Here is a 24,871-nt window from a genome sequence, read left to right on the forward strand (position 1 = left end):
ACCAGCTTTAGTTTGAGCCGGTCCAAAGTGATACTAGCCCCAGTCAAATTAGAAGTAGCCCTTCATTCAGACGCAGCTTACACTTTTGCAGGTTGAAAAGGTATGCTCCTGTGGTGTTACTTGATACAGTAGTGGATGACAAGTCCCCACTGTATCATGAGGCAGTCCAGTCTACTTCAGCCCTGCTTAGTCCAGATGCCATATTTTGGACAGTGCGCATTGCTGAAAGGAGAGGAAGACCTCAAGCAAGGAATCATGATAGTATGCTCAATCTCAGCGAGGCATTTAGGTAGTGAAAAGGTTTCAGAGATGACTGTACCAGCTCCAGTCGTGGTGTTACCGTGGTCGCAGACATTCTGGTAAACATCATCCTGAATGAAGATATCTGATCAACACACAACCCGATTCATTGGTTGAGACATTTAATAGAATACAACGGATAGAGTTGTAAGTATCGGTGTTACAGCTACTCTTGCACATCTGTCACCTAAACATCTCTAAACGCAGATTTTAAGTGCGCTCTTCACTTCTTTTGTCTTCAACAGTGACTGGACGTCCAGAGGGCTCGGCATTCGCCACTCTAGTGCGACGCTTTTTAAGTTGGCCAATCTGCTCACAGACGTCTCAACAAGGGAGAAAAATTTGCCTTAACTTTGTTCACCAATGCCGAGGGTGATGAATACGTGTCCTCAAAGCACATCCATCCACAACACGCAGTGTGACAGCACGCTGTTCCTTTCCCTTTGACGCGTAGTTGACAGTTCTGGCACCAATCTGTCAGGCCAACGAGTTTTTTCGATAGGAGCCAATACATAACATCTTTAGAAACTAGCAATTAGTATTTTTTCTTTCTTGTATGAAATGACCTTCTACAAATTTATAGAAGTCGCTCCCCTTTTCTTTGACCTATATCGAAACCTGTCTTACAGAAATCATGTCTTAACAAAATGTAACTTATGGCCTGTATAATATTCCATTTTATCGTCTTAAGTTTGAATGACCTGGTTTTAGCCCACAATTTGGCACAACCGGTCATCATAAACTAACCAAGCACGCGCGTCACTTATATGTGACGCGTGACAGGGGACATGATAATGGGTACCTCAGACTCCTCATTGCTCAAAACTAAAACATCCAAGCTGTAAAAAAAACAAACTACTGCTTAACACCTACTCGTCAGCCCTCGAATATCTTAAAAGAACCTGAACAATGGGTTGTGGTGGCATGAAACCACGTTACCGTCTCCATTGGCATTGTAAGAGATGGATAGTTTTCCGATGCCTGTGACATTTAAATGTTTTTTTCTGCCACTTAAATTTTTCCTCCATTGTTCACCTTTTTTCTCCAACTAAAATTTTGCTTTCTCATCACTTAAATTAAGGAGAAAGATAACAAGGTTTTAGTCTCTATTAATAATAATGGACACTGATTAACATTAATTTAATTTTCTGCTATTTAGATAAAAAATAAAGAGCCTTTAGAATGGATTTGGTTTAGTTTTTTGACCAAAAATCTGAGAAATACGTGGGATGTTATTTTGCTGGCTTTACTGCATGTCCAACCGCACAGACTCTTCAGTTGTCAGCTGCTTGGCAATTTGTCGGTGCCTATGGCCATTCAGCCATCCAGCTATCTTCCATGCTAGTGTAGGCTGGTAGGACACAAGGAAGGACTCCAGACGCCACAGATGAATCCTAGGTGCAAAGGATTGTACACTGAAAGCGTTTTCATGGGCCGTAAAAGAATGGATAAAAACTTAGATAATCTGCCATCGCTAATAGCGGCGCCATTAAGTAGGTCCACCATCTCGTATAGGAGTAAGAGGAAGATTTTGGGCGTTCGGACGACCTTCTAGACGCCGAATAATTTGTATACCCCCATTTTCGACCCTACCTTTTACTTCCACCTCAATACTAGAGAACAGATCAGAAAAGGCAATGCTGGAGGGTCGAATAGCCGGCAGATGTCAGTGATCCCTAAACCTAAACTCAATTCTGGTTTGTCAAAACGGATAACCACTAAAACGGGTATTTTAATAAGTAAAGAATGTCTTTGTCAATGCAATGTGGTGTTAAAAACTAGATTCTTACGCGTCCATGGTTCAGATCTTGAGGCAAAATGCAAAATCCAAATGAATCTAATTATTGTAAGCTGACAAGTCGGTGTAGACATGCCGCAAAGGTTAACAGGGATACCGTAATCAAGACGCTACTGCCATAATTATGTGGTCTGACAACCTGGTCTGATAAAATGTTAAAGGTAGGAAATTTGGACTTCAACTAGGCTTGACAACATTCACTGCTATTTTTGTTGCCCTTCCCCTCTTCCATCCGGTTTAAGGTCCCTCACTCGAAAAGACTGGTTAGAGGAAGACATCCTGCATGATGTAGCATGGCGGTTAAACAAGTAATCAGAGAGACAGAGCTCGTCTCCTCTAGGGGAACCAGTAAGGTCTGCCCATTCACGAGGTTAGTTTAATTTGTCCTCTTGCCGCCCGAAGGACGCATTCAAACAAACAGGTATTGCGGTGTGATCCACTGGAGACGTTGTCAAACTACGTCTCAACACAGCCACCCAACATGTCAAGGACAGACTCAAGAGTGCGGTCGAAAGCACCTTCTCAAAACTGGGCTGATTAGTAGTAAGTGATTCATTTGTAAAGGGAGATTAAAACCCCCTCCCTCCTCCCCTCCCCCGAAGGTCACATTACTTTCGGCTTTGTGGCTAAGTAGAGGTGAAGTTTTGCCCCTGAACATAAAACGAGCGTATGCTTCCGTTCCACCTACCCACCCACCAACCGAGAGCATGAAAGCAAATTCGGCTTTGCATTCATTCTCAACAAAAACTCACTCGGATTAATTAATTTATGAAAGAAAAAACCTCCTCAACTGGATTTTGGATGGGTCAGCCCACCGACACTGACGCGAACACAAGAACAGTTCAGTGGGCCACCTAGAGTCCTTTTTGAAGTAAGCAAGGCCGCTCTGTAAAGGAATTTTTAATTAATATCAGCCAACTGCCTGCCTGCCTCTGAGGGTGAATATAATTTGGGACGGAGATGAAGGGGATAAACAAACACACACGAGGGGAGAAAAGAAGAACACCTTGGGGAATTAATGAGTTATCCAGCGGCCTCGAGCCCTTAGAACATCCACATCAAACGCGGTTGCCATTTGTGGTCATTTTAGCCCGAATTCCAATTGCTGTTTCTCCTGTGACAAGGATGATGACCGCCAGGGAAGCTTGTTCCCTATAAAGCGGTCCAAGTAATTAAGGACTTTTGAGGGACAAATTCATACTGCTTGTTATCATGGACCCAGTAATTGTTCTCAGTTAAGAGTTATCACCACAGATCCTAGTGTTCATCATTGTCGTACTGCTCGATTTGCTATCCCGAATACCGGATTGATGACCTATTCTTCTGTTTTCGCCATCCAATCAGCAGTCGGTGCGTTGATCTCGGAATCAGCAAAAAATGCAGAAATCGGACGGATAATTTATGTAACTCCTGACGCCACATCTAGCCGTCGTATTCCGATCTAAGATCGGTTAATTTACCCTCTACGATAAACAGAAAAAAAGCCGGATGCCTGCGTAAATGACTGTATGATTGAAGGTTGTCAACATCATGAACTCAGAGGTTGACTTTTTGAGTAATTGCCTTTTAATTAATCCCCACCGTTTGTCTAAATTCTAATCGTCATCTAGGTACCCGTAAAATATTTGTTTGAAAATACCTCTTTTAGCCGACTAGCGGTCCGTCCACGCAAACCTCGTGGCTGAGCAGACGTAACCCACCCCCGTGATGGAAACTGTCTGATTCCCCTACGCTTCGATAATATGTAAGCCCTGCTCATGCTGGTCGAATGAAAGATGATCTCCTCCAATTCAGCTTTCCCTTCCAAGAACCCGAAGCCAGAAAGAGAAATGAGTGTAACTGAAAGATTGACTTTTTGGATTACATTCAAGATCAGGTTCCTTCTTAATCAAAAAGAAGTAGTTTCGTTTTCATGCATAAAACTTCCAACTATTACTATTCCACATCATTGATCAAAAAAATTTGAAATGTATTCTGAAAAATGTACGAAATTAAAGGTCCAGTTTGAATCCTCGGCTGTCATTTTTTGCCTTCAATAGACTCATTTTTTGATTGGTTGGTCATGACCTTGTTTAATGAGCTTCCAATGACTAACCAATCAGAGCATTAATTTGCTTTCAGATGTTAGTTACCCTACTGACAAGATCTAGGGAATTTTTCCGATAGGATTCACGTACCAATTGCGTACTAACCTAGCAAAACGTCTTTGTAATTCCAATAAATTAATTTACCTCAAATTTTAAGTCGATAAAAGTTTTTATTACTTAAACTGGCCATTTTTTCGTGCATACTACTTAAATGCAATGCAATGCATTATTAATGGAGACAGACATAGGTAATCAAGCCATCTATCAACGAAACTAGTTATTGCCTTAAAGGTAATTGTAAATGAAGGGTGCTTTAGAAGAGCCCGTGTTCCAAGGCCAGCACATTTTTTCCTTCCTAGATGACTCCACATGAAAAGGGTTTTTCCGACTAGACGGGTAAATTTTTTAAAATTAATATTAAAAAGTGCAACCTTTGTTAACGCCTTTAGCCGACATTATGGATTTGAGGACAGGCTTTGAGATTAAAAGGCCCAGGCAGTTGGGGTGTCACAAGGGACGGATTTAAACAATAGTAGTTCTGGTAGCTTTTTGAACGCTTTTTACAACGCCGCTGTTATGTTTTAGACGCATAATTTTGATAAACAAAAAACCCTCACCAGCAGTTCGAAATACGCAAATTTTATTTTACAAAGGGAAGTATTGGCGAGGCGGTTCTTCATCCAAAAGCCGATTCGTCGATAGGGGGTCCAAGGTCACGCGCTGTAATTGGACTTATGTTTGGCCTTTATGGAAGAGTTGATTGCCAGGTTAATGACTGGTTAACTCTGTTGTTCGACATTTCTAGGTTGGGATTTTACAACTAAAAGCTGACAAAAGTCAGCAAAGGATTTCTTTCATGCCATAGGCGGAGAACAGCCGAGAGCTTGCCACCAGTTGATGATACGTGCCTCCCACAAGGTCGAAGATAAAATCAGATAGCGCAAAAAAACGAAGTGGGAATTTTCTCCATTTATAAATAACAAAAGTTTGCCCTGTGCCGTGGTGGACAGCTTAGAAAGGAAAGCCATGGGGCAGGGTACTGGAAAAACACCCCAGGGTGGCATGTGGACGTGTGTGCTCGTCTAGCTGTGACCATGCGTCAATCACTTTGGGCCGACGAAAAAAAGCAACCGCTTATTCTTCTCTGCTCTTTTTTACCCTTTTTATCAATCTGCTGTGGAGAACAAAGCTCCCACCACGTGCAAGTGTCTCAACTGTCGCTTTCTTACACCGCGCCACCGCCACCACCAGCAGCAGTCACAATGAAACCTCATTCCGTATTCTTCCACAACAGCAAATTGCGGCTTAGATGAAAACTTCGACTGTACACTGCGTTCGCGATTCCACGATGGTGACTATCGACTGCTTCTATAGCATACAAGGGTGAGTTAGTGCGATGGAAATCGCCAAAAGAAGCAAATAAAGTTCATCAAAATTGAGGCAGATGTACTAACTGGGATGTTCTCAAGTTCGTCCTGAACCTCCTTACCTCAAGGAGTGCTTTATTGGGTCAGATCAAGGCTGTTACCATCACGGAGAGGTGGATGGAAGCCAAGAGCATTTTTGGAGCGATAATGACTTTCGCTACATCATTCACTGCTTTATCATCAAACCTTTTGTGGAACAAAGAAATCCAAGTTATGTCCACTGGCAACAAGGAATTTATCAACACTTCTACATCAGGGATTTTCAGTTGTTGAGGTTGGTAACTATACGAAGGCTAGAGAGAGCTTGGATCATCGATTGACAAGGCTAGGTCAACTTCCGTGTCAACTGCGCTTCCACGGCTGTGATTGGTTGTTTTACTTGATCGCTTGCCTGGAAGTGTTCGTTGGTGTAGTTCAGTTTCCGCTTCTTTTAACGGCAAAAAAGAGGATAGTAGCAAACTTTTTTTTAGTAAATGTACTTTTACAGTTCCTAATTTTCTACCCTGGCGTTGAGTGCTTCAGCCTCCATCACCATCATCCTTCTGGACAAATTTATGGCTGCTACTAGGGGTAGAAGTGCCTGTGTCACCGTTTTCTTGCTGAGATCATGGCGGTTAGCTCACCATTGCTAGGTGAGTTAATAATATAGTTGAGGAAGCAGTCAATCAAAAGGCTGACCTTCTCTCTACTACCATTTATCTTCTTGGAGGTCGTAGTTTGGGATGGAGGTCACATTGGGGGGATTAATGAATTTTCCGAGAAGTCTAAATGTTCTGAAGGCATTGGCCAATTGGCATGAAGTAAGATTTTAGGTTTGCCATACTTTCCTACCTTCCTTAAAAGCTATGATGAAGGGAAAGAGAGGTGGCTTCTGTTTTTTTCTGACCTTGCCATTTAACAGCCTCCGCTTTGTGAGTTAACTACTCCTACGGCTTACGACGAGAGTTGGGGTGGGGTAGGGGCAGGGCGGGGCGAAGCGAGGCCGGGCCAAGATGATTGCAGATGGCGTGGATGACATTGATCAAGGGGGAAGAGATAGCCTTCTCTCATCCACTGAATAGCGAGTAAGAAGTGTGCTGGGGGCAGTAATTCACACCCACCATCACGTATCCCCACTATGGCAGGGGAGTTTCTTTTCTCGTTGGAGACAGCTGTAGAAGGAGTTGACAATGCTACTTGTTTGACAGGCGCAGAGCATCCCAGACTGCCGTTTGGACACTGTCACGACCACATTCCTGGGTTTTGGACAAGAGTAGCCTTAAATTGAGCAAAACGAGTTTGTCAGATGGGTGCCAAAGGGTGCTCCAAACCGCAGTGAAATGGAGGTAGCCTTATCGTTAGCGTACAGAGGACTTGACAAGTTAATTTATGGTTGCTACCGCGGCGACAAAAGTACATCCATAGGCGCTAGTTATGAGGCTCTAAACCCCCTTCGGTCTGTATGAGTAGCGAAATCAGTCTAAAGCTCGATCACCCAAATAGTTAACTTTTGTCACAATGGCCCAGTGAAGCTATCATCATTAAGGTAGATTTTCAGCTTACGCCTCTTTTATATTTTCCTTGGAAGTGGGATCTGGACCTGTGTCAACTTTCATTCGCCATGCCAATTGCTTTTGTAGTTCAAGCGATGTAACAAAGGGGCTACAAATTCAAACTAAACTGCAAATAAGCAAAATATTGCACGGACCTTCCTTAGATAAAGCAAACTTCACCTACTCAATACAGCGGGCTCCTCCCTTTCCCCCTCTAGGGGGCGGTTTACACCTTTTTATGAAATTTCCTACCTAGTATCATCGTATTTGAGAAATCTTGCTCCGATCCGTTTCTTCACCACCGTTGCAGTCTTTTGTGAGATCTCAAGAGACTGAATGTCTTCCTCCAGAGCAGCAGACTCGGATCTTCCGCTCGTGATCCGGCCTTTCGATTACTGCGACTGAGTCAGCCTGCTTGTTGCTTGTGATTGGCTTTTCAAATTGACCCTTCCCTCCCCCCCCCCCACCATAGAAATGAACCCTCGAGAAGTGAAAAAAGTGAAAAAACTAGACAAGGTTTTTTAATTTCCCGAAAATAAAGATCTTTTGGATAAACAAGTACCGCACGTAAATTAAAACTCTTGTGTATGCACTTTAGCGGTCTCATCTCGTCCGCAATGTGCTTTTACTGCCAAGGTGGAAAAGTGCATCTATAAAACTGTCATTCTGAAAAGTTGTGTAAAACTAGACATTTATCCATTCGCGATGAGCCCCTTAGAAAATGTCCTCTTTTTAAAGTAGGGAATTTATAAGCCCTGCTCTGTGTTATACATGAATGACACTTTTCCACCTCAAGCAATCCATCATTTGGGAGTCAGGGAGGAAGATTAAGTGACTACTTTCTGTCAAAGCTTGGAGTGCAGTTTTCTTTGTATTTCTGTCGTGACGTTGAGTACACTTGGCTACCACCCAAGGGTTGCCGACTTGTCCCCTTGGACGTGAACCGCCCTGAAGACAAGTAAAAAAATTATCTCTCGTGTGTGGGATGGAAAGGTGTGGTGTGCATTCTGTCGTGCTGACATCAGTGCGATGTCGTAGTTAATTTTGTCAACTTTGAAAGGCTGAAAAACCAGGCACCAAGGTGGGGAGGTACCAGGCCTACCGTAATCGAGTGTAAAGTGAGCAAAACATCATTTCCAGCGGTTTACCTCTCACTGCTATGAAGCAAATACCTTTATAATTTTTACAAGATGATATTTGTCTTTTTACTATGCGAAAGACAAGAAAACAAAAACTCTGCTTTTCTCCCTTATCATGATGGCGAAGACTGTGGTATGGTGAAATATCTTTCTTTTTTAAACACAGAAGGAAAAAATCCTACAAAAGAGACTAAAAGGTGTTAAAGGAAGGGTTTTTTATTTTTGCTTAAGCAGGTACTCTTTCTCTTGCCAATCCTTTTGCAGAAATTTTACTTATATTTTGTAATTCGTGACCCTTCGGCCAGTCCATTGGGGTAGAAAAAGGATCCATCAAGACGTGCAAATTTAATGCATATTTTAGACAAACAAATATAACGGAAGTGTGTCTGGCCAATAAAATACTTTAAAAAACCTATAGGAAATTTGCTATTAGTCGTTGTAAAGTTGGCCGAGTAAAGTGTTAAGGTCAACAGAAATCTACTGGCTGATTATTAACCAATCATCTTAAAAGGGCAAGTCCTGTTGCCTTTATCAATGACTGATTGATTGACTAATGAGTAAGTTAATCACTAATCCACTTTCTTTCTATCACTACTTTTAAATAAGCCCAAATTCAGCAGCTTTGTTTAAAACTCTGCCTATAACTGGACGAAAACAACTACGAATAGGCTTCCAGGAATAAATAAAGGAGGACGGTGAGATGGGAGCAATGGAAGGAAGCAAATATCAATCCTCCATTGTGCACTGATTAAGACACAGAAAACGTTGTAATTACTGTTTCTTCTGCTACATTTTCAGGACATGTGAGACCAGAGGGAGGAGAGAAGAATGGGCGGAGTAGGTGGGGAGGGCAGGGCAAGGCGGAAAAGGCGCGGAGAGTGCTATTTGGCAGAAGCGAGAAGAGACAGGAGGACCAACAAAGCATAAAATCAGACAAAGAACATCGTAGGGCGTCATCGTGCCATCAAATCGGTACTCTATAGTTCTGCCTTTCTGACACCCAAGCTTTTAATATTCTTTGCCATTTTTCCAAAATCCTCGTTTGATCAGCGCCAACTCTTTGATATCCTGTTAATTGTTTACTTTAAGTGGTGGGTCTTAATTTTCCCATGTTTACTGATCGACTTTGCCGAAGCGAAGCCGTTATTGCTGTTTTGCTGACTCATTTCAAGTCGTGCAGGATAATTTTCCTCCACTTTAAGGATTTCTCAAACCACTAATGGCAGTCTCTCCCGTCTTTTTGTGTCTTACGGCAGTGGGTGAGATTTAGGGACTTGCCTGTGTGTGCTAGAGAAAAGAACACAAGCATACTTCCAACAAGAGAAGTCTGTTAACTACCAGTCTTGGGGGGAAAGCCTCACCAAATTTGGCAAAGCCTCAGGTCCGTTTCTTTGTGCTTTTTAAGCGGGGACTTAAGGAAATAAATGGATATTTCTTTAGAATGGGAATTACTTAAACTTAATTCAAGTTCTAGATTCTCAAAAAATAGGGCAGCACATTTCACTTTTTTTCAATAATAAACGTTGAAGTATCCTTGACTAACTCACCCAATCAGGTTCGAGGTCATGTAGCAACCATTCAGAATGTAGCTCAATTTGGTCGATTATTTCGTAGGTCGCTTTTAGAAAATCATTCAGCAAATTAGGCACTAATTGTACTTTTTGCAAACGCAATTAAAACAGTTGTGTACAATGTTGATAGAATAGTTTAAATTTAACAGCACCTTATGTTAAAAATTACTGGCAATGTGCTCTCTTCCTATTGGTTACCACAACTTTACCCATCAATGATTTCTCATTCTGGCCTGTCCGGTCAAAATCTGCTTGGGCAAAGTTACAATCCGTGTAGAGGCTAGTTTAAGTGTCATCCTTGGCACAAAATCAGAACCAAATCGCAGTTAAGGAATGGAAGCGGTCTTCGTGGGCAAAGCCGCCTCTTTGAGAGCTGTCTGAGTCACTTTTTATTGGGGTGGGGAGGGGAGGAATAGAGGGCTTGGCAAGCAGTGCTTTTTGGACAGGCGAGCTCCCCTTCTTGACTGTCGTCATCGTGTCGTAGAAGTAGCAGACCGTGTGTTTTCGTTGTCGTCGTCATCATCGGCGTCATCGTTCTCAATTTGAGACTCACGTCCGCGCCTCCGCCCGAAATAAGGCACCGTGCCAACGTGAATTTGTGGTTGGCACTCAGTCAAATCACAGCAGATAAACAGACAGAAAGGTGTAAATAAATGGAGTTGATGGGTGTAAAATATGTAATTTTGTATACAATGAATGTTTTTTTGTTAGTAGTTCGCTCCATGCGGAGTGACAGTTGGTGTGTGCCTAGTGATCACTTTAGATTTTCGATGGGTTACGAATGCCACCTAGTACCTCCACTTGCAGAATATCTACCAAGATACCTTCTGGTAAAGAAGCTTTTCTGCCATGACCATGGCGACAAAGAGTCTGGCATGTTATGCGTCCCACAGCGGCTGTGCACGGCACATGCCTCCAGGCCCCCAGACAATCTTAACGCACTCATTATCTGTTTACTTGCATCGCCTTAACGTCTATTTTCCATTTGGAGGCATATATTGGAGACAGGCAGAGAGTTACGCCTTATTGTCAGAAATATAGGTCTAAAGAGTGCGGACTTGATGGCACAGGGGCGCCAGCGTTGTTCTTTGTTTGATCCTCTGGTCTTCTGGTCCACCAATCTCTTCTCGCTTCTGCCAAAAGGCTCTCCCCATCCCCACTCTATCTTTGCCCAGTTTTGTCCTGTCCTGCACTGCTCATCTCCCTCTCGTCCTACTCTCCCCCCTCCGGTCTCACATGTCCTGAATTGATGGCGGAAGAAGCAGTAATTACTGGCTTGTCTGTGGCCTAATCAACGCACAATAGAGGACTGATATTTCCTCCCTCTCGCCAATCCCAATATTTTCTTGGTTGTTTTCGCCCAATTAAAGGAAGGGATTTCGACGGAGATGAATTGATGCTATTAAGGAAGTTGTTTTTTAGGTGACTAGTCATTCGATCCACTATTGACTAACAGAGGCAGCAGAATTCGACCTTTGAATTTGATTTGTCAATAAACAGTCAACAATTTTTCACTGACATTGCCGTTTAGCCCCTGAACTACTTTTGTGAGGTGGTTTTAAATACTTCTTTTCCTTAAGAAACTAATCCGACACAGGTTTCGCATCTAAAGTGGTAAATTCGCCCCAGAGCTGTCAAGGTATGGCTTAGCCAAGCAAACAACCTTTCAAACAGGAGCCACTGTTCCGGTGGTCCTGGTAATTTACTGGATACGTTTTCATCGCTGTTGAGGATGGAACGAATTTATTGTTTCCCCGCGCCCTTGCGAAGCATGCATTTCGTCAACCTTAATTCTCACCAAGACTTTAACAGGTTAACCTCCTTACATCTATTATTCTCATAGGCTATTGTCATGTCAAAAGGGGTCGTAAAATAAATACTATGACTAGCCAGACCTCACCCCTTACATGAAGGTTTGGCAGCTCTTCTAAAATCCTGGAAACTTTTTCAAAAATTCCTTGTTATTTATAAGTTTATAAGTAGTAAGTTCCGCGATAATTTGCTTGATGGTTTGTGCATGGCACACATTTTCTTCCCCGCTCTCCCGAAATGAAATTAAAAGAAATCAAACGTTAAATGTCCATAATGAATCTGACCATTCATTATTTAAATTTAATTGTGTTTTTGGCCTTGATGTCATGACATTTCCAAGACTTTTAATTTCGGTCACACGCTGTTTCGTCAAATGATGCGGCTCACTCGCCCTCATTCGGAGCATCAGCATGCTCGCACGGAGGGGGCTAAGCTGTTGTTTCCAAAAATCTAGCAAAGCGACACGGACAGTGCTCTGGTTCTGCTGCACAATTTTCGAAATGCACATACAAACCTTCAGTTTGAACGCCAGCAAAAAATGCCTGGCACACGTTCATTGCAAAAATATTTTCCACCATGAGACCCAAAAAATGGCGATACCAGAAGCACTCCTCTTTGCGCTGTGGCGTGGTTATTGTGTATTCCTGTGGAAGCCAATCCGGGTCAAATTCCGTAAGCACAAGGAAGACTGCTCTTGTAAGTTTTGCAATTGCTCGATTCACTTCTGTTGGTCTATCTCGGATTGCATGTAGCATTAGGAATTGGGGAAGCAAATCATTATACAACGGGTGTATCAAAGGTACGACATGGGCGCGCAGAAAATTGATAAGATGGATGAAGATGAAGCACGCTACGTGGCTGTATATGCCACGTTCGCCAATATCATCGCGAAGTAAAAACATGAATCCATTTGTCCATTCCAATGAAGCCACCATACGATCAGGCCATTCCATGTTTTCTGCTGGCTGATCCAGACCCAAGGGGGATATGTAATTAGGATCTAGTGGAAGTAAAAGGTAGGATATACTCCTCGCGTATCGGAGATGTCGCTGCGAAAAGCGCAGAACTTTGGTGGTGAAACGACTCCATATTTCTCGCATAACCTCAAAAACTATGATTGGGTCCTCGGAATACATGGTATTCACAGCGGTTGCATAGGACGAACATTCCGTCAAAAGCCATCTTACTAATTGACAGACTTTGCAGTCGGGATTCTCTGGTGTCGGGTCGTATACCAGACTAAAATCGAGGCTGTCAATAAAGTTGGTTTTATCGTCTGAAAATGGCCTTCCACACCTCCAACTCAAAGCCACCATGGGACCCACAATGAAGACTGGAATTTGAATGGTTCCAGTTGGCTCTACGGCAAAATTATCATCTAAAGTAACTGTTGGAGTGTCCGGTGGTAAACTCTCCAGGTCGATGTAGAGGCCACCGTCAATCACTGGATCAAATGGGGAATGTTGGACGTTGGAAAAGTGGCGAAAATTCTGCATCCTTGTTAATAGGACAAACGAAAAACAAGGACACGCGCACCCCCGATTCCCTAAATCGACCGATCTTGTGTGTCACGTGGAGGTAAGCATCGCGCTTCAAACCAGCCCTCTTTAGGCGCTCAAATTGACTTCCCCCTCGCAACACTATCCGATATGCCAAAATCAGGCATTAGGCCAGACGCAGATGGGTTTTGAGACTCCTGGCAGATTTCTATGCCGTAATTACGTCTCATGTGGTGATGCGCAGAGAGATATTGCTGAGTTGAGGAAGTAAGTATTTTGGTGACCTCTTCTGCTTCCTGATGATGTTCACTTAGCTATCATCCACGGAGGTGAAAGGCGATCTTCGGAGGATTACAACCTCCTATTTCGGAATTCAGTTTTTCTGAATGCCATTTATTTGGCATGTTTTTGCAGTGCTACTGAGAGGATGCAAGTAGTTAATATATTATACTCTCGTCTCAACACTAAACTCACTTCTGCTTTGAAGCCATCATCAAACCTTTGGAAAAGGCAAATTTTTTGCAGGCATTGCTTAATTTCTACTTCTCTTTTTGCCTCGATGAGGAGATATTCCCACGCCAAGGAGTTTTGTTTATGCCATTGGTTTTGGTGGCCTAGCAAGCCATTCATACCGCTGTCTCAATAACTCATACACCTCAAATAATAGTGAACACGATCCAAATTAGGAACTCTCCTGATTTCATTGGATGGATGTCAAGCTTAATTGTCAAAGAAAATATACCGAAGGGACGGCTGAAGGTGTCATCTAGACGATGTCGGCTTTTGACAGCCAAATTTGAACGCCTAGTAGAGCAGTGCCTGCTTTGAGATTTGCTACGAATAAATGGGGTTTTATGAAGCTGTGTAGTGAAATTTTTTAAAAGAGCTTTCTATTAAAAAAAGGCCTTTTCTTGAAAAGAGCTACTACCACGTTGGATGCACTTCTTTTATAATATCGGCTTATCTTGAGCAGTAGAATATCAGCCAATCCGAAGCCTAGGTCCCCAAAAATAGACCTCTTAAGGTTAAAGTTTGAAAATTTTTACTTTTTTGACAAATTCTCTTAGGCCGGAGATCTTCAAGTGTTTTATTCAATGCTGGAATTAAAGTAAGATTAAAGCATGATTTATAGACCCTTCTATCTCTTGAAGGTGTCGACCTGCCTGCTTCGCGTGACACTGTGATAAGCGTTCTCGTGACCTCTAGTCGATTTTGAATGTCCGCAATTGTGCGTCCAATGACTTTACGCGGCGACCTATAGCAGAGTGGTAAAGTGAAGTAGGGGAAATCATGCCACATCATTTAACCTTCCTGCAACATCCACCCTTCCAACCGAAACGTCACCAACACCTCTACATAAGTCTGGAAAGCTTGCCGCCATCGACACCCGCCCTGGCTTTCTCTCCTGACTTGAACACCTTCAGAAACCGGAACGGCTTTCCCATTCCCCTCTTCATTGCTGGTCCCATGATGATCCTGTTTGAGGGCAACATGTATCCGTCCTGGTATTACGCAACTCACACATTCCTCACGGAAATTTCTATCGAACCGCGTTCGGACCCCACTCCAATGCACCCCGCGTGCGAGGTCTGCAAGTCCGTCCGTTGGCTACTACGGCACTGCACATCTTACAGGCAATGCAAGCAACACTTTCAAGGGACATCCCAGGGCTTCGTGTTCGAGGTGCTACGAGAGATTTGCACCCGAATTAGACCGAAACTGCTGTCATTTTCGAGGGAAACTACTGCCCTCCTCGATTCGATTGAACTTATCCAGGTACAAGAGAATCCACCCTATCTCCTAAACATTCGTCAACTGCTGCCCAAAAAACCAGAACATGTCTCTGAGCTAACATTTGCGGAGTTGCAGCTCATCAACATAATGATCGTCTTCATTCATCGTGACTACCTTGCAGGATCGCCTAGATCCATTATTGGCGGTTTTGTGTTGACCAACTTTATACATATTTTTCGACTGATAATGATTAGACTACAGCCCAATTTGAGGCGTAGCTCACCCATAGATCCGGTTTACTCCCTTCCAGGAACATGGAACAAACCGCTTGTAGTAATAGAGATGTTAAGGCTATTGGCCACGGCTCTCAGTCACTCTCTCATCGAGCTAGACATGAACAGAATCATGATGGCAGCAGAGGCAGGAAATACACCACTAGAAGATGCGATAGCTAGACAGTTTCTGTACGAGAGGAAGTTGGTGCAGGCGATGGAGAACTTAATGGCAATGAATATGCCTGAGGTGTTTGACAGGTTAAAGACGCTGTCACAGAAGTTGAATCATTGGCCTGACTGTCCCAGAAATTCGCGTAACTGTCTCTGCTACGTCGCCTCACAGATATCAGGCATGGATTGCAGCAGAAGATAAGGTTTAACTTTTAAATCCTTTCTCTTCCCTGCTGCCTGCCCCTCCCTCCATCATCCACCGGTTCGCCTCGTCCTGCCTCGTTTCCAACTTGGCTCCCTTACTTTGGAAATTTGCTTACATGAAAATGTACAAATGTGGTGCAAATGTGGATGCAAGGCGAATAAAGTTTATTTAATCTTTGGACCTCTTCTGTGACTTTTGCCTTTTTTATCGTACTCAGTAACAATGAGGGCCTAGCCAACCTTTGCATTGAAAAGGAAGCTATCAGTGCCGAGCAGAGACTGTCAGTACCGTAAAAGGTGGGTGCGGCAGATGCCGCACTACCTAATAATAGAGGGCCTTAAACCCCTTAAAGTTCCTGCTTTAAGGTTTCTGTACCAGAAGAGGTGAGGCAAATGGTTTATTTAGACCCCTTTGTTAAGAGAATTGTTCACTTATCCCTGCACGCAGTTGCACGGTGAAAGGAAGGCACTACCGGTATTGCCTGTTCCGGTCTGATCTGATCCGTCCAGTTTGGTCTGGACTTAAGTGACTTTATCTGCTTGAAATTAATCGGGGTCTCGTGCATCGATTACCAGAAGTGGTAAGGGGAGTAACTTTCCACACACTGGTGCCTGCAGGACCCTCCTCCCAAGGCATTCCCCCTTATCCTTGCCAGTCAAATAAAAATTGTTGGCTTGGCTTAAAGAAGCTTTTAAGCTTAATGTTTTGCCTATCACACTGTCATCATGTTCATGTCACATAAGCTAATAAAATTCTAGCACTTTTGTGCGAGGACGGTAAGCTTATTGTAGCCTTCCAACACCTTCAGAGGTGAAATTGCCTCCACGCAATGAGTTCTATTACAAATCTGGCAAGTTATGCCAAACTGGCACTCAGTAACGCTTACACATGTACCCTCGTTTTCACTATGGAAGGTGGCGCAAAAACGCCTACTTAAATATTATAAGTAGAGTTTGGTTTAGTGGCAACGGCCACCTTTCATATGATTTATTGCCTTTTTTAACAAAACCAGATTTGGTTTAGTTGTGACTAGGCACGTCTTCTTCTTCTTCCCTCCTCACTGATTTGGAGGGCCGGCGGGAGGAGTCAGGGGAACAAACCGTCTCGCCACCTCTGCCTTGAATAGATCAACAATGGCACTTGAGGCGTCGTCGAAACGAAAATCATCCAATTTGCAGCCACGTAGCCAGAGGCAGTTGATGTTACAGCAGAGTATATTCATCATTGCCCTGCGTTTCATTTTAGCCTCTTCGTTATCTAGCCACTCCTGCGTGTCCACATACGACGACACATTGCTTTGGGCATACTTTTGAGCCACCCAGCGTGGATCCAAGCAGATTAACTGCTCCGCAATATAGTAGGTTAATTTGCTAATAATTAGACGAAGGTACTTGCTCTTAAATACCGCCCTGGGCATGAATAATGGACCGCCTGAAATACGATGATTTCTGAATTCCCTGAGGGCGACCTCACGAACCAAGATACAGAGGTTGTAGAAGATGTTACGTACCACGGCGCGATGAAAGTCGCATGGTATGCACATTAAGTCTTTGTAAACGTAGCAATTAATGGCAGCTATCTGCATGGATAGTCGCTGGCGGTAGACCACCGAGTTGGTTTCCATGCAGTACCGCTGTAACCTGTCCTCATTGGCCATATCTGTGGGAAAGAGGCCATCCATTCTGGAATCAGCAAAGGTGCCCAGCGGAAAGACCACGTTTGACTCATCTATAGTTGTACACGTATCGTAGTCGAGGTAGAGAATGGGTGGCCTGGTCTTCTTTAAGATCATTTTGAGGACATTGAAGTTGAAGAGAGCCGTCTGTTTTTCAACTACCGCCAAACAATCCTCGACACTGCGAGCCTCACGCAGCAGGAAGTGAGCAACTAGTCGAACATCTTCCAGAGGTGGAGCCGCCCTCCAGTAGTTAAGCAGCATAATGAAGGAGTGCGGATCATCAAAATCGAGGGTGGCTAAGTGTTCCACATGGATGTTTCTGAATAGAGCATAAAGACAGGCCGGCACCCGTTCTCTGCCCTCGGTGTCTATGACGAAGGGACATCTGCCTACGCGGATGGTGACTATGTCAGTGAATTGGTTGTATACTGGATGCGGGTCGTAGAGGGGGTCATGACCCTGGTTTGTCAAGGATGAATCATTGCTGGATGTCCCCATTCTTGAGCCTCACCCTTTGTGCGTACACAGCCGCTGACACCACACACGTGACAGTAGCCTCGTGAAATGTCAAACTTGGAGAAGGAACTATCGATTTTGATGATGACCGACGTGGAAGTTGAAGCCCTTGGACTCTAGTGCCTTACAGGCATCCATTTACTAGTTCATTAACTCATCTATTCTTCCATCCGCGAGACACTTAATTTGTTCGTCCATCCATCCAACCATTTACCCATCCATAAATCTAGTCACTCATTTCTGGATCGACCCTTTCATCCCTTTATTCGTTTGATTGAGCTGAAAATGTAGAGGCTGCCTTGCATATTGCGGCAATCGCGCCAATCCTGGGGGCCCTTCTGCATAGGCTTAGGTGTCTAGGTGGGAATTTACTCGTTTCTAATCGAAGTGTCATAGAAGATCGGTATCCGAGGCGGACGGTGGGATGTGCAAAAACTCACAAAAGAGGCACTAAAAAACGCCGACTTTTGACATACTTCCTTAACCTCCACTCCTTCATCCTAAGGCGAGACGAGGTGAGAAAAGCTTAAACTATGGGAGCAGTCTGAAGGCTTGAGGTAGAAGGATCTGTCCATCTGGCTGAACCACCTCCTCCTAGGACAGCTTGCTTCCCTTCTCGCATAATCAGGTTCCATAACCTCGCAGAGATGGTGATTTTAGGATGAAAAATCCCGGTCCTTCTTCTTATTACCCGTCAAAGGTGGAGAGGTGTCATAGCACACAGTGTGGCCTCATCCTTCGATGAGCGACTGCGTTCAGCGTTCGCATAGAGGTCTCTATCTATTCTCCTCTCTCAAGATAGATCATTTTCTGGTTATGCGTTGACTAGGCGCTGAAGATGAGGTAGACGTTGCACGCCCGGGGGTGAACGTATCAAGTCTCACTACTCACTCTCGAAGGACCTCATCACCTTGTAGACGCTGCTTCAAGTGTTGTGTGAGAGTGGGTAGGCGGTAGTTTGTTGATGCGTGCGCACCCGAGCAAAGGTATTCCTAGGTTCTCGATGTAGGGTTCCTTCTTGCGCTCTTTGGCGTACGCCTCTCCATTTTAACCCACCCTCCTGTCATAAGGTGTCGGCTAAACCACTCCTCTCAATGTGGTTTTAGTTTGTCAACCTTAAGAACCCCTTCAAAATAACTTCCAAAGGTACCGAAGCTAGCACCATGTCGGCTTTGCTACCTAGCCCATAAGTTCTACCAAATACTGATCCTAGTGATTAGCAACTAGTAGGGAAAGATGCGTTTTTCTCATTCCTTGATTGTGTAGACATGAAAGCGGCGTCTGACGTGTCAAATCTACGTTCAATGGTGCTTGAAAGAAGTGACAAAGCGCTGGTGGTAGGGATGCCTACAACTTCAGAAAACGAGTTCCTCTTCCTCATACGATCTAGAAAGCATTGTGCGAGTGGTCCTCTTTCTAAACTTTGTCTGCCAGGTCAAGATTTCCTTGCAGAGGATTGACGTGTGCTAATAATTACTTGAAGGGTCAAGGTCATTCTAAACACTTCTGCTGGCCAACTCGTACGCGGGTATACCGTCGCAGAAGTACCTAGGCTAATGAAGTCGCTGTTTCTGTTCCCGTAGGTAAGCTTGGATCCTGTTGAGTCTCTAAGCTGGAGTGATAGGTAGACAAAGTCGTCCAGGCAGAAGTCTTCATTTGGCCAGGTGGTTAGTACGAATACCGCAGGAACATTGCGGCTTCAGGGCTTGTTCCTTTCTTGTCCTCTGCTCAAAATCAGCAAATATGGCGGCTGCTAGCGAAGCCGCGACAGTCTAGAAGACCGGGAAATTCGCCGTGAAATTTACTAACGTCCACCAATATCGCGCTGGAGGCTTTCTTGGGAACTTTATGGACTGTATGGGATCGGTATCCCCATGACCAATGGAGCATGTTTGAGCGTCGTGTCATTAGGGCGGTGGAATTTGACGAACCTGAGTAAATAGGTGGACACAACTTAAGTAAACATCCCTTGACCGCAAATACCAAGCAGTACGTGATTCGGAGGCTTCCGAGAATCTTGCAGGTACCACTTCTGATTCTAGATGAAAGCAAGATGGCGAATTAGGGATTAGACAGAAAGCCGTCTTAAAATCGTATGGAGTCGTTCCTATTTTTTGACGGAAACAAATATATCTTGACGCGGAATGAATGGAGGAAGGCAATATGAATGCACAGATGGATGGATGAGTAGGCATTATGAGTACCCAAGCGAAAATGGATTGACAGGGTCCGAAAAGAAAACAAGAACTAGATGGAAGGGTTGATGGATAGATAGTTAGTCAGCTGTTATATACTACCATTCCACCTTAATATCTGCGACAGTGGAGCGCCAATTCAAGGCAAAAAGAGGTCCCACTGCCTCCAGGCGCGGTTTATTGAAACATAAATACATACACGACTAGGTGAGTGTGCAACTTAAACCTTGTTTACGGTCTCAACGTACTCCTTAACAGCCTCATCTGACATAATTGCCTGTCTTACTTTGTATTCAGCACTCCTGTCAAAGGGCTCTATCAAATTCGCTACCAAGAGGCTTCTCATGCAGTTCATTGCAGCCCACAAGTACGAATCCAGCTCGTCTCGGGCTGAAACAAACGTCATAAATTCGCAAGGCACGTAGTAATGCTTCTTTAGGTCAATTATACGTGGCGAGAGGGCAGCGGAGAGACCGGTCATTGCTCTTGACACCTCCGTTGGAAATTTACCGAGTGCACGAAAAATGTAGTCTGAGTCCTCCTGCTTCCCCTCCGCACATTTCAATTCACCGTTTACATAGGCTCGAAGCATGCGTTGCAGATTCGTCATTACACAGCAGAGGACATCAGTGTAGATGTCCTGATTTTGTAAATCCCTGAGGATAAGGAAGGATTGCATCTTGAGGAAGACCTCGAACTCCTCATTCGGCTTAAACGACGCCTCATCATCGGTGCCGGGGGGACAGGCAGCTTGGGGAATAAAGAACTGGCTTATCTTGACGAATTCATAGTGCATCAAAGAGTAGGGTACTAATTTTTGCTTCAGTCGACTCAACACCTCTTTGAGAATTTCAAAGAGGAAGACACTGTCCCGTGAACACCATCGAGCTTGGCAGTCATCGTAGCATCGACAGTCCTTGAGGAGCCACTTCACCTCTTGGCACACCTCACACTGGCAGATCTCTGGAGTTGGATGGAGTGCCGGACGGCCAGAAATACGGCTGATGAAGGAGTCGGTGCTGTTGGCAATCTCCTCGCCCTGCCTACGACGTAGGAGCATCAGGGGACCCCCGATAAATACGGGGATCTTGCAACCTTTTCCACTTGCTAAACAACTATAGTCCGAGGTGAATATCATCATAGGTGTGTCAGGATCCAGATAGTAAAGGTCAATCAGGAGGTCTGCATGCCTTGCTGCGCTGTAGGGTTGATGTGGAATGCAGGTTAGATGATGTTCTGGCATGGCTAGAAGAATCCACTAAGAGGTGTTGTTCTAGTCCACGCAATTACACTATACCGCCTGCCTTCTGCCCGGTGATTTGGACCAAATCGATTCAAGGTCACGTGTCCGGAGGGAAGCCTCAAATGGCTTCACGCACCGAATTGCCGCATCGTCATTTGAGGGAAGGGGTGGAATCATGTCAAATACGGTTGGCGAGATCTGAGTTATCCGATTGAGAGGTGAAGGGGTCTAGACTTTCTCCATCCTTTGAGTTCGGGTGTTATTTTACGATTAGGAAAGAAAGTTTGCGCAAAAAGGAAGCTAATTTGGTCTTTCTGACGTTAAGGTCACACCGCCACGCTGACACCTGCCGATCGTGGTGATTCCCAGCTACACAGAACAGCGGTGGCTCCTGTCTCTTGACACATGATTGGTTTACGACCCCTCGTGGCGTTAGGTAAGAGTCAAGGCCTTCTAAAGATATGGCGATTCCAAGTTGGCACGCGTTTGGTGTCAATCAAGGGGCGAATCTGTAGACGTTGAGGCTGTCGAGGTTTTCTTTGAGCCCTGAAATCATACATAAGTAGGGCACTTGAGCTCTCTCTCCCATTCCCACCTCCCAGCTCCAGCACACTCTAGACCAGTTCCTCTCATGAACCAACAGGATGCAAAGACGCTCTTTAGAGGTGCAATGACCACCGTAATGTCGAGGTCATTCAAAGTGGTGTAAGGCCATCAGATAAAGGAGTGTGGTGAGGTTGATGCTGAGGTATAGGCAAACGCGCCGCCACAGTTCCGCATCCCTGATCAGACGGTTGTTAAATAACCTCGTTCATACGTGCTTAGGTTTAGGATGGGGACGCAAGTCTAAGGATGACGAGCGGAGACGTTGGGGGGCTCCCCAATGCCCCTAGTGGGGAACCCATCGTTTAGCCCCACTCATTCACAAATAAAAGGAATTGACTAACAGACCTAATAAAGCTCCTTTGAAGAAGGGCTAAGAGGTGCCTCTACAAGGACTGTCACCTTAAGGCGGCCTCGCCGTAATTTCAGAATGCCGACATACCGTAGTCTCCACGACTCGGCTATCAGGCTGATGGCATAAAGTCTTGTCAATGTCATTTAAGCCACTACTCAAAGCCTGGCTCTTTGACACCTAATAATAGATTGATGCTCTTTATTCCAAGGATGGAGATGCTTTGTGATTTAAGTGACCTCTTCTTCATTCGCCACCTCCGGTGTTCATGCCAAGGCGGGACTGTCAACAAAACTGGCAGAATGAATGCTTGAGATTAAAATTTCAACATATTTTCTTTCACAGTAGCAAAACACTTAAACGTTGGACTTGCATTAAAAATTTTGACACAAATACTTGTCAATACGGTTAAATGTGGTCGTCCCATGCCATGGTCGAATGTTTCTTCACAGGAGTGATATATTTCGACAAGCTGGGGTCTCCAGGGCGTCAACATTTCCCTCATTATCAATCGTAGACCTACACCAACACTTCTTTAAACCTCTGATACCTCTAAAATGTCTTCATGCTTAGCAACGAAAGTTGTCATCACCATCCAAGCCGCAGACATCGTTGAGAGGAAACTTCGGTCAAATCCACTCTACCCTATTACCATTGTAATAAACGGTGTTTAGTCAATTCTAGTCTATGCTCTACTAGACTGGATCATGTCACAATAACTTGGCATGCTCACAACGTACTACTTTGTGCGGTACCTCCATGGTAGTGCCCACATAACAGCCTCAACAAAGGAGTCCCGGCTTGACACGAACATCGGTTGAATAGACCTATTGAAATTAAAACTCGAGGCTGACACATTCACTAGCATTTATTTTTTCATGTAAAGAAAAACTAAATGCAATTTTTGATGCACATGCACTCAGCTTAGTAGTGCGGATTTGTGGGCCATCCGGCTGTCTATTTATTGGTAGGCAAAGGCTGTCCACAGGTGGAATCCTGTCGCGTTGCTTGAAGGATCTTGGAGAGCTTGCAAGCACAGAATTCCGCCACACAGCCCTCTCCATGCTCTTCAGTGTGGAAGAGGATGTCCTCAAATCCACATTTCGAATTCCAAGCCTGTTGGGTATTGCTGCAGAGGATGTTCATCATGATGTGAACTGCGAAAGCCTCTTTATGCTGACGCACCCACTGACGTCGGTCGGTAATGTCGGAGCGACAGTGCATTTGTTCAATGAACCAGGCACGATTCATATCGAATAGCACAGGGGCTATCTCCTCGGAGAGGCGTTGAATGAAGAGTTTTACAGAGGCGGGTCGTGATTTAGCGGCTTGAATCACGGACAGTGGATCTGATTCCGCACAGAAGCAGGGAGTTGTGACGCTACAGTAGGCGCGAACTAGATGCATTGCATTGACAATGATGAAGGCGACACAATCACGAAGTTTTTTGTTGACTATCTTCTCTGCATCGAAGTAGAGGGAGGCGTTGAAGAGGTTAAGGGCACAGATCTGTGTCTCTCTTGTGTAGGTGCATAGATAGTACTCCTGATCCATGCACCAATCCTTCGGAGTGGTGACGCCATCCGAAAGCTCTACAGCAGTCAGTGTCCATGCCTCCAACTCGTCCTTATAGATGGGATTCCCATCGCGGAAGAAGCTTATATACTTGATAAGCCCACAGCTGGCATTAGAAATGGGAAGTGGACAGGGTTTAATAAGCCTCACGATCTCCAGAATCACCTGCAATGTGAAGTGAGCTGTTGCAGGCTCCAGGAACTCCATGCTCTCATTCACTGTACGGGTCATGTCGAGTAACCACAGCGCCACCTGTCGAATTTGCTCCTTGCGTTTATCGGTGAGTGGAGGGGCTCGATCAAGCAGGAAGTTGTGTGGTGGTTTCATCTCCAAGTGGTCGACATGCTTGCTCCTTAGCATCACCATAGCAATGGCCAAACCTTGGGGAATTTTAACGCCGCACGACTCCGCGCAATCAACAAGATTTGGTTCAAATTGGATCTGGGGGAAGTCCCCCAGCTTAGTTGCCATGGTGCTGGCGGAGCTGGAAGTGGGGGGCCAGAGATCATCGTCGGGATACTTGCGCTCCTTTTTCGCTGCCTTAGGATCTCTCTCGTCCGCCATCACAAGACGCCTCCCAATCGATGCACGTGACGTGTGACCCAGGGAAAACGTTTGGAATTCTCCCAGGCGGTGGGATCAAAATTGGCCTAGAAGATGGAGTTCATTACCGTCGCTTCGGTTTTAGCCGCTTCGTGAGACACAAAATTGAACTTTAGTCAGTGCAAATATCGGAGCAAAGTCTACTTAATTTTTTAAGTAGTAGTATACTTCAAAGTAATTGAGAAATCAAGGTGGTTAGATCGGGTTAGTACTCACACATGAGTAGATAACCCGTTAGTAGATTGATGGATTTTACAGTTTTAAATCAGCATACGAGGTGAGAAAGATCAACAGAAATCCCAGAAACCAAAATGAAGCCGCTTATTCCAGAAAGGCATTAAACATGCCACTGGGAGTAAATGCAACCTCGTATATGTTAAGGAGGCTTTGACGTCAACACTTTGCTGCCTATTTCATGTACCTGATCAGTCCGATAAAAAGATGCCTAATACAAAGTAGCATTTCTTACTTTATGACACTCCTCAACGAATCACCCCCACGAAAAACATTTTCTCCGTTGATAATGGAAAAACTCCAAGCCCACCTTTACAATCTT

General features: G+C 44.5%; 6 protein-coding genes across 6 annotated transcripts; 1 reads left to right on the top strand and 5 right to left on the bottom strand. All coding sequences in view use genetic code 11, as the record gives it.

The window, feature by feature from the left end:
• Positions 1-510: 510 nt before the first annotated feature.
• EGR_07606 (hypothetical protein) lies at positions 511-6,630 on the bottom strand (the record flags this gene model as incomplete). Its single annotated transcript, XM_024496855.1, has 3 exons — positions 511-623; positions 699-774; positions 6,550-6,630. 3 exons carry the CDS (start codon positions 6,628-6,630, stop codon positions 511-513), a joined length of 270 nt encoding a protein of 89 aa, XP_024348711.1.
• Positions 6,631-12,094: 5,464 nt separating this feature from the next.
• On the bottom strand, positions 12,095-13,162 carry EGR_07607 (hypothetical protein; the record flags this gene model as incomplete). The annotated part of the gene is made up of 1 exon (XM_024496856.1): positions 12,095-13,162. One exon carries the CDS (start codon positions 13,160-13,162, stop codon positions 12,095-12,097), a length of 1,068 nt encoding a protein of 355 aa, XP_024348712.1.
• Positions 13,163-14,455: 1,293 nt separating this feature from the next.
• EGR_07608 (hypothetical protein) lies at positions 14,456-15,547 on the top strand (the record flags this gene model as incomplete). The annotated part of the gene is made up of 1 exon (XM_024496857.1): positions 14,456-15,547. The coding sequence occupies one exon, from the start codon at positions 14,456-14,458 to the stop codon at positions 15,545-15,547; it is 1,092 nt and encodes a 363-aa protein (XP_024348713.1).
• Positions 15,548-16,607: 1,060 nt separating this feature from the next.
• On the bottom strand, positions 16,608-17,726 carry EGR_07609 (hypothetical protein; the record flags this gene model as incomplete). Its single annotated transcript, XM_024496858.1, has 1 exon — positions 16,608-17,726. One exon carries the CDS (start codon positions 17,724-17,726, stop codon positions 16,608-16,610), a length of 1,119 nt encoding a protein of 372 aa, XP_024348714.1.
• Positions 17,727-20,159: 2,433 nt separating this feature from the next.
• Positions 20,160-21,182, bottom strand: EGR_07610 (hypothetical protein; the record flags this gene model as incomplete). The annotated part of the gene is made up of 1 exon (XM_024496859.1): positions 20,160-21,182. The coding sequence occupies one exon, from the start codon at positions 21,180-21,182 to the stop codon at positions 20,160-20,162; it is 1,023 nt and encodes a 340-aa protein (XP_024348715.1).
• A 1,912-nt stretch (positions 21,183-23,094) lies between these two features.
• EGR_07611 (hypothetical protein) lies at positions 23,095-24,276 on the bottom strand (the record flags this gene model as incomplete). The annotated part of the gene is made up of 1 exon (XM_024496860.1): positions 23,095-24,276. One exon carries the CDS (start codon positions 24,274-24,276, stop codon positions 23,095-23,097), a length of 1,182 nt encoding a protein of 393 aa, XP_024348716.1.
• Positions 24,277-24,871: the final 595 nt, after the last annotated feature.

Source organism: Echinococcus granulosus (assembly GCF_000524195.1).
Source record: "Echinococcus granulosus chromosome Unknown EG_S00082, whole genome shotgun sequence".
Lineage (NCBI taxonomy): Eukaryota > Metazoa > Platyhelminthes > Cestoda > Cyclophyllidea > Taeniidae > Echinococcus > Echinococcus granulosus.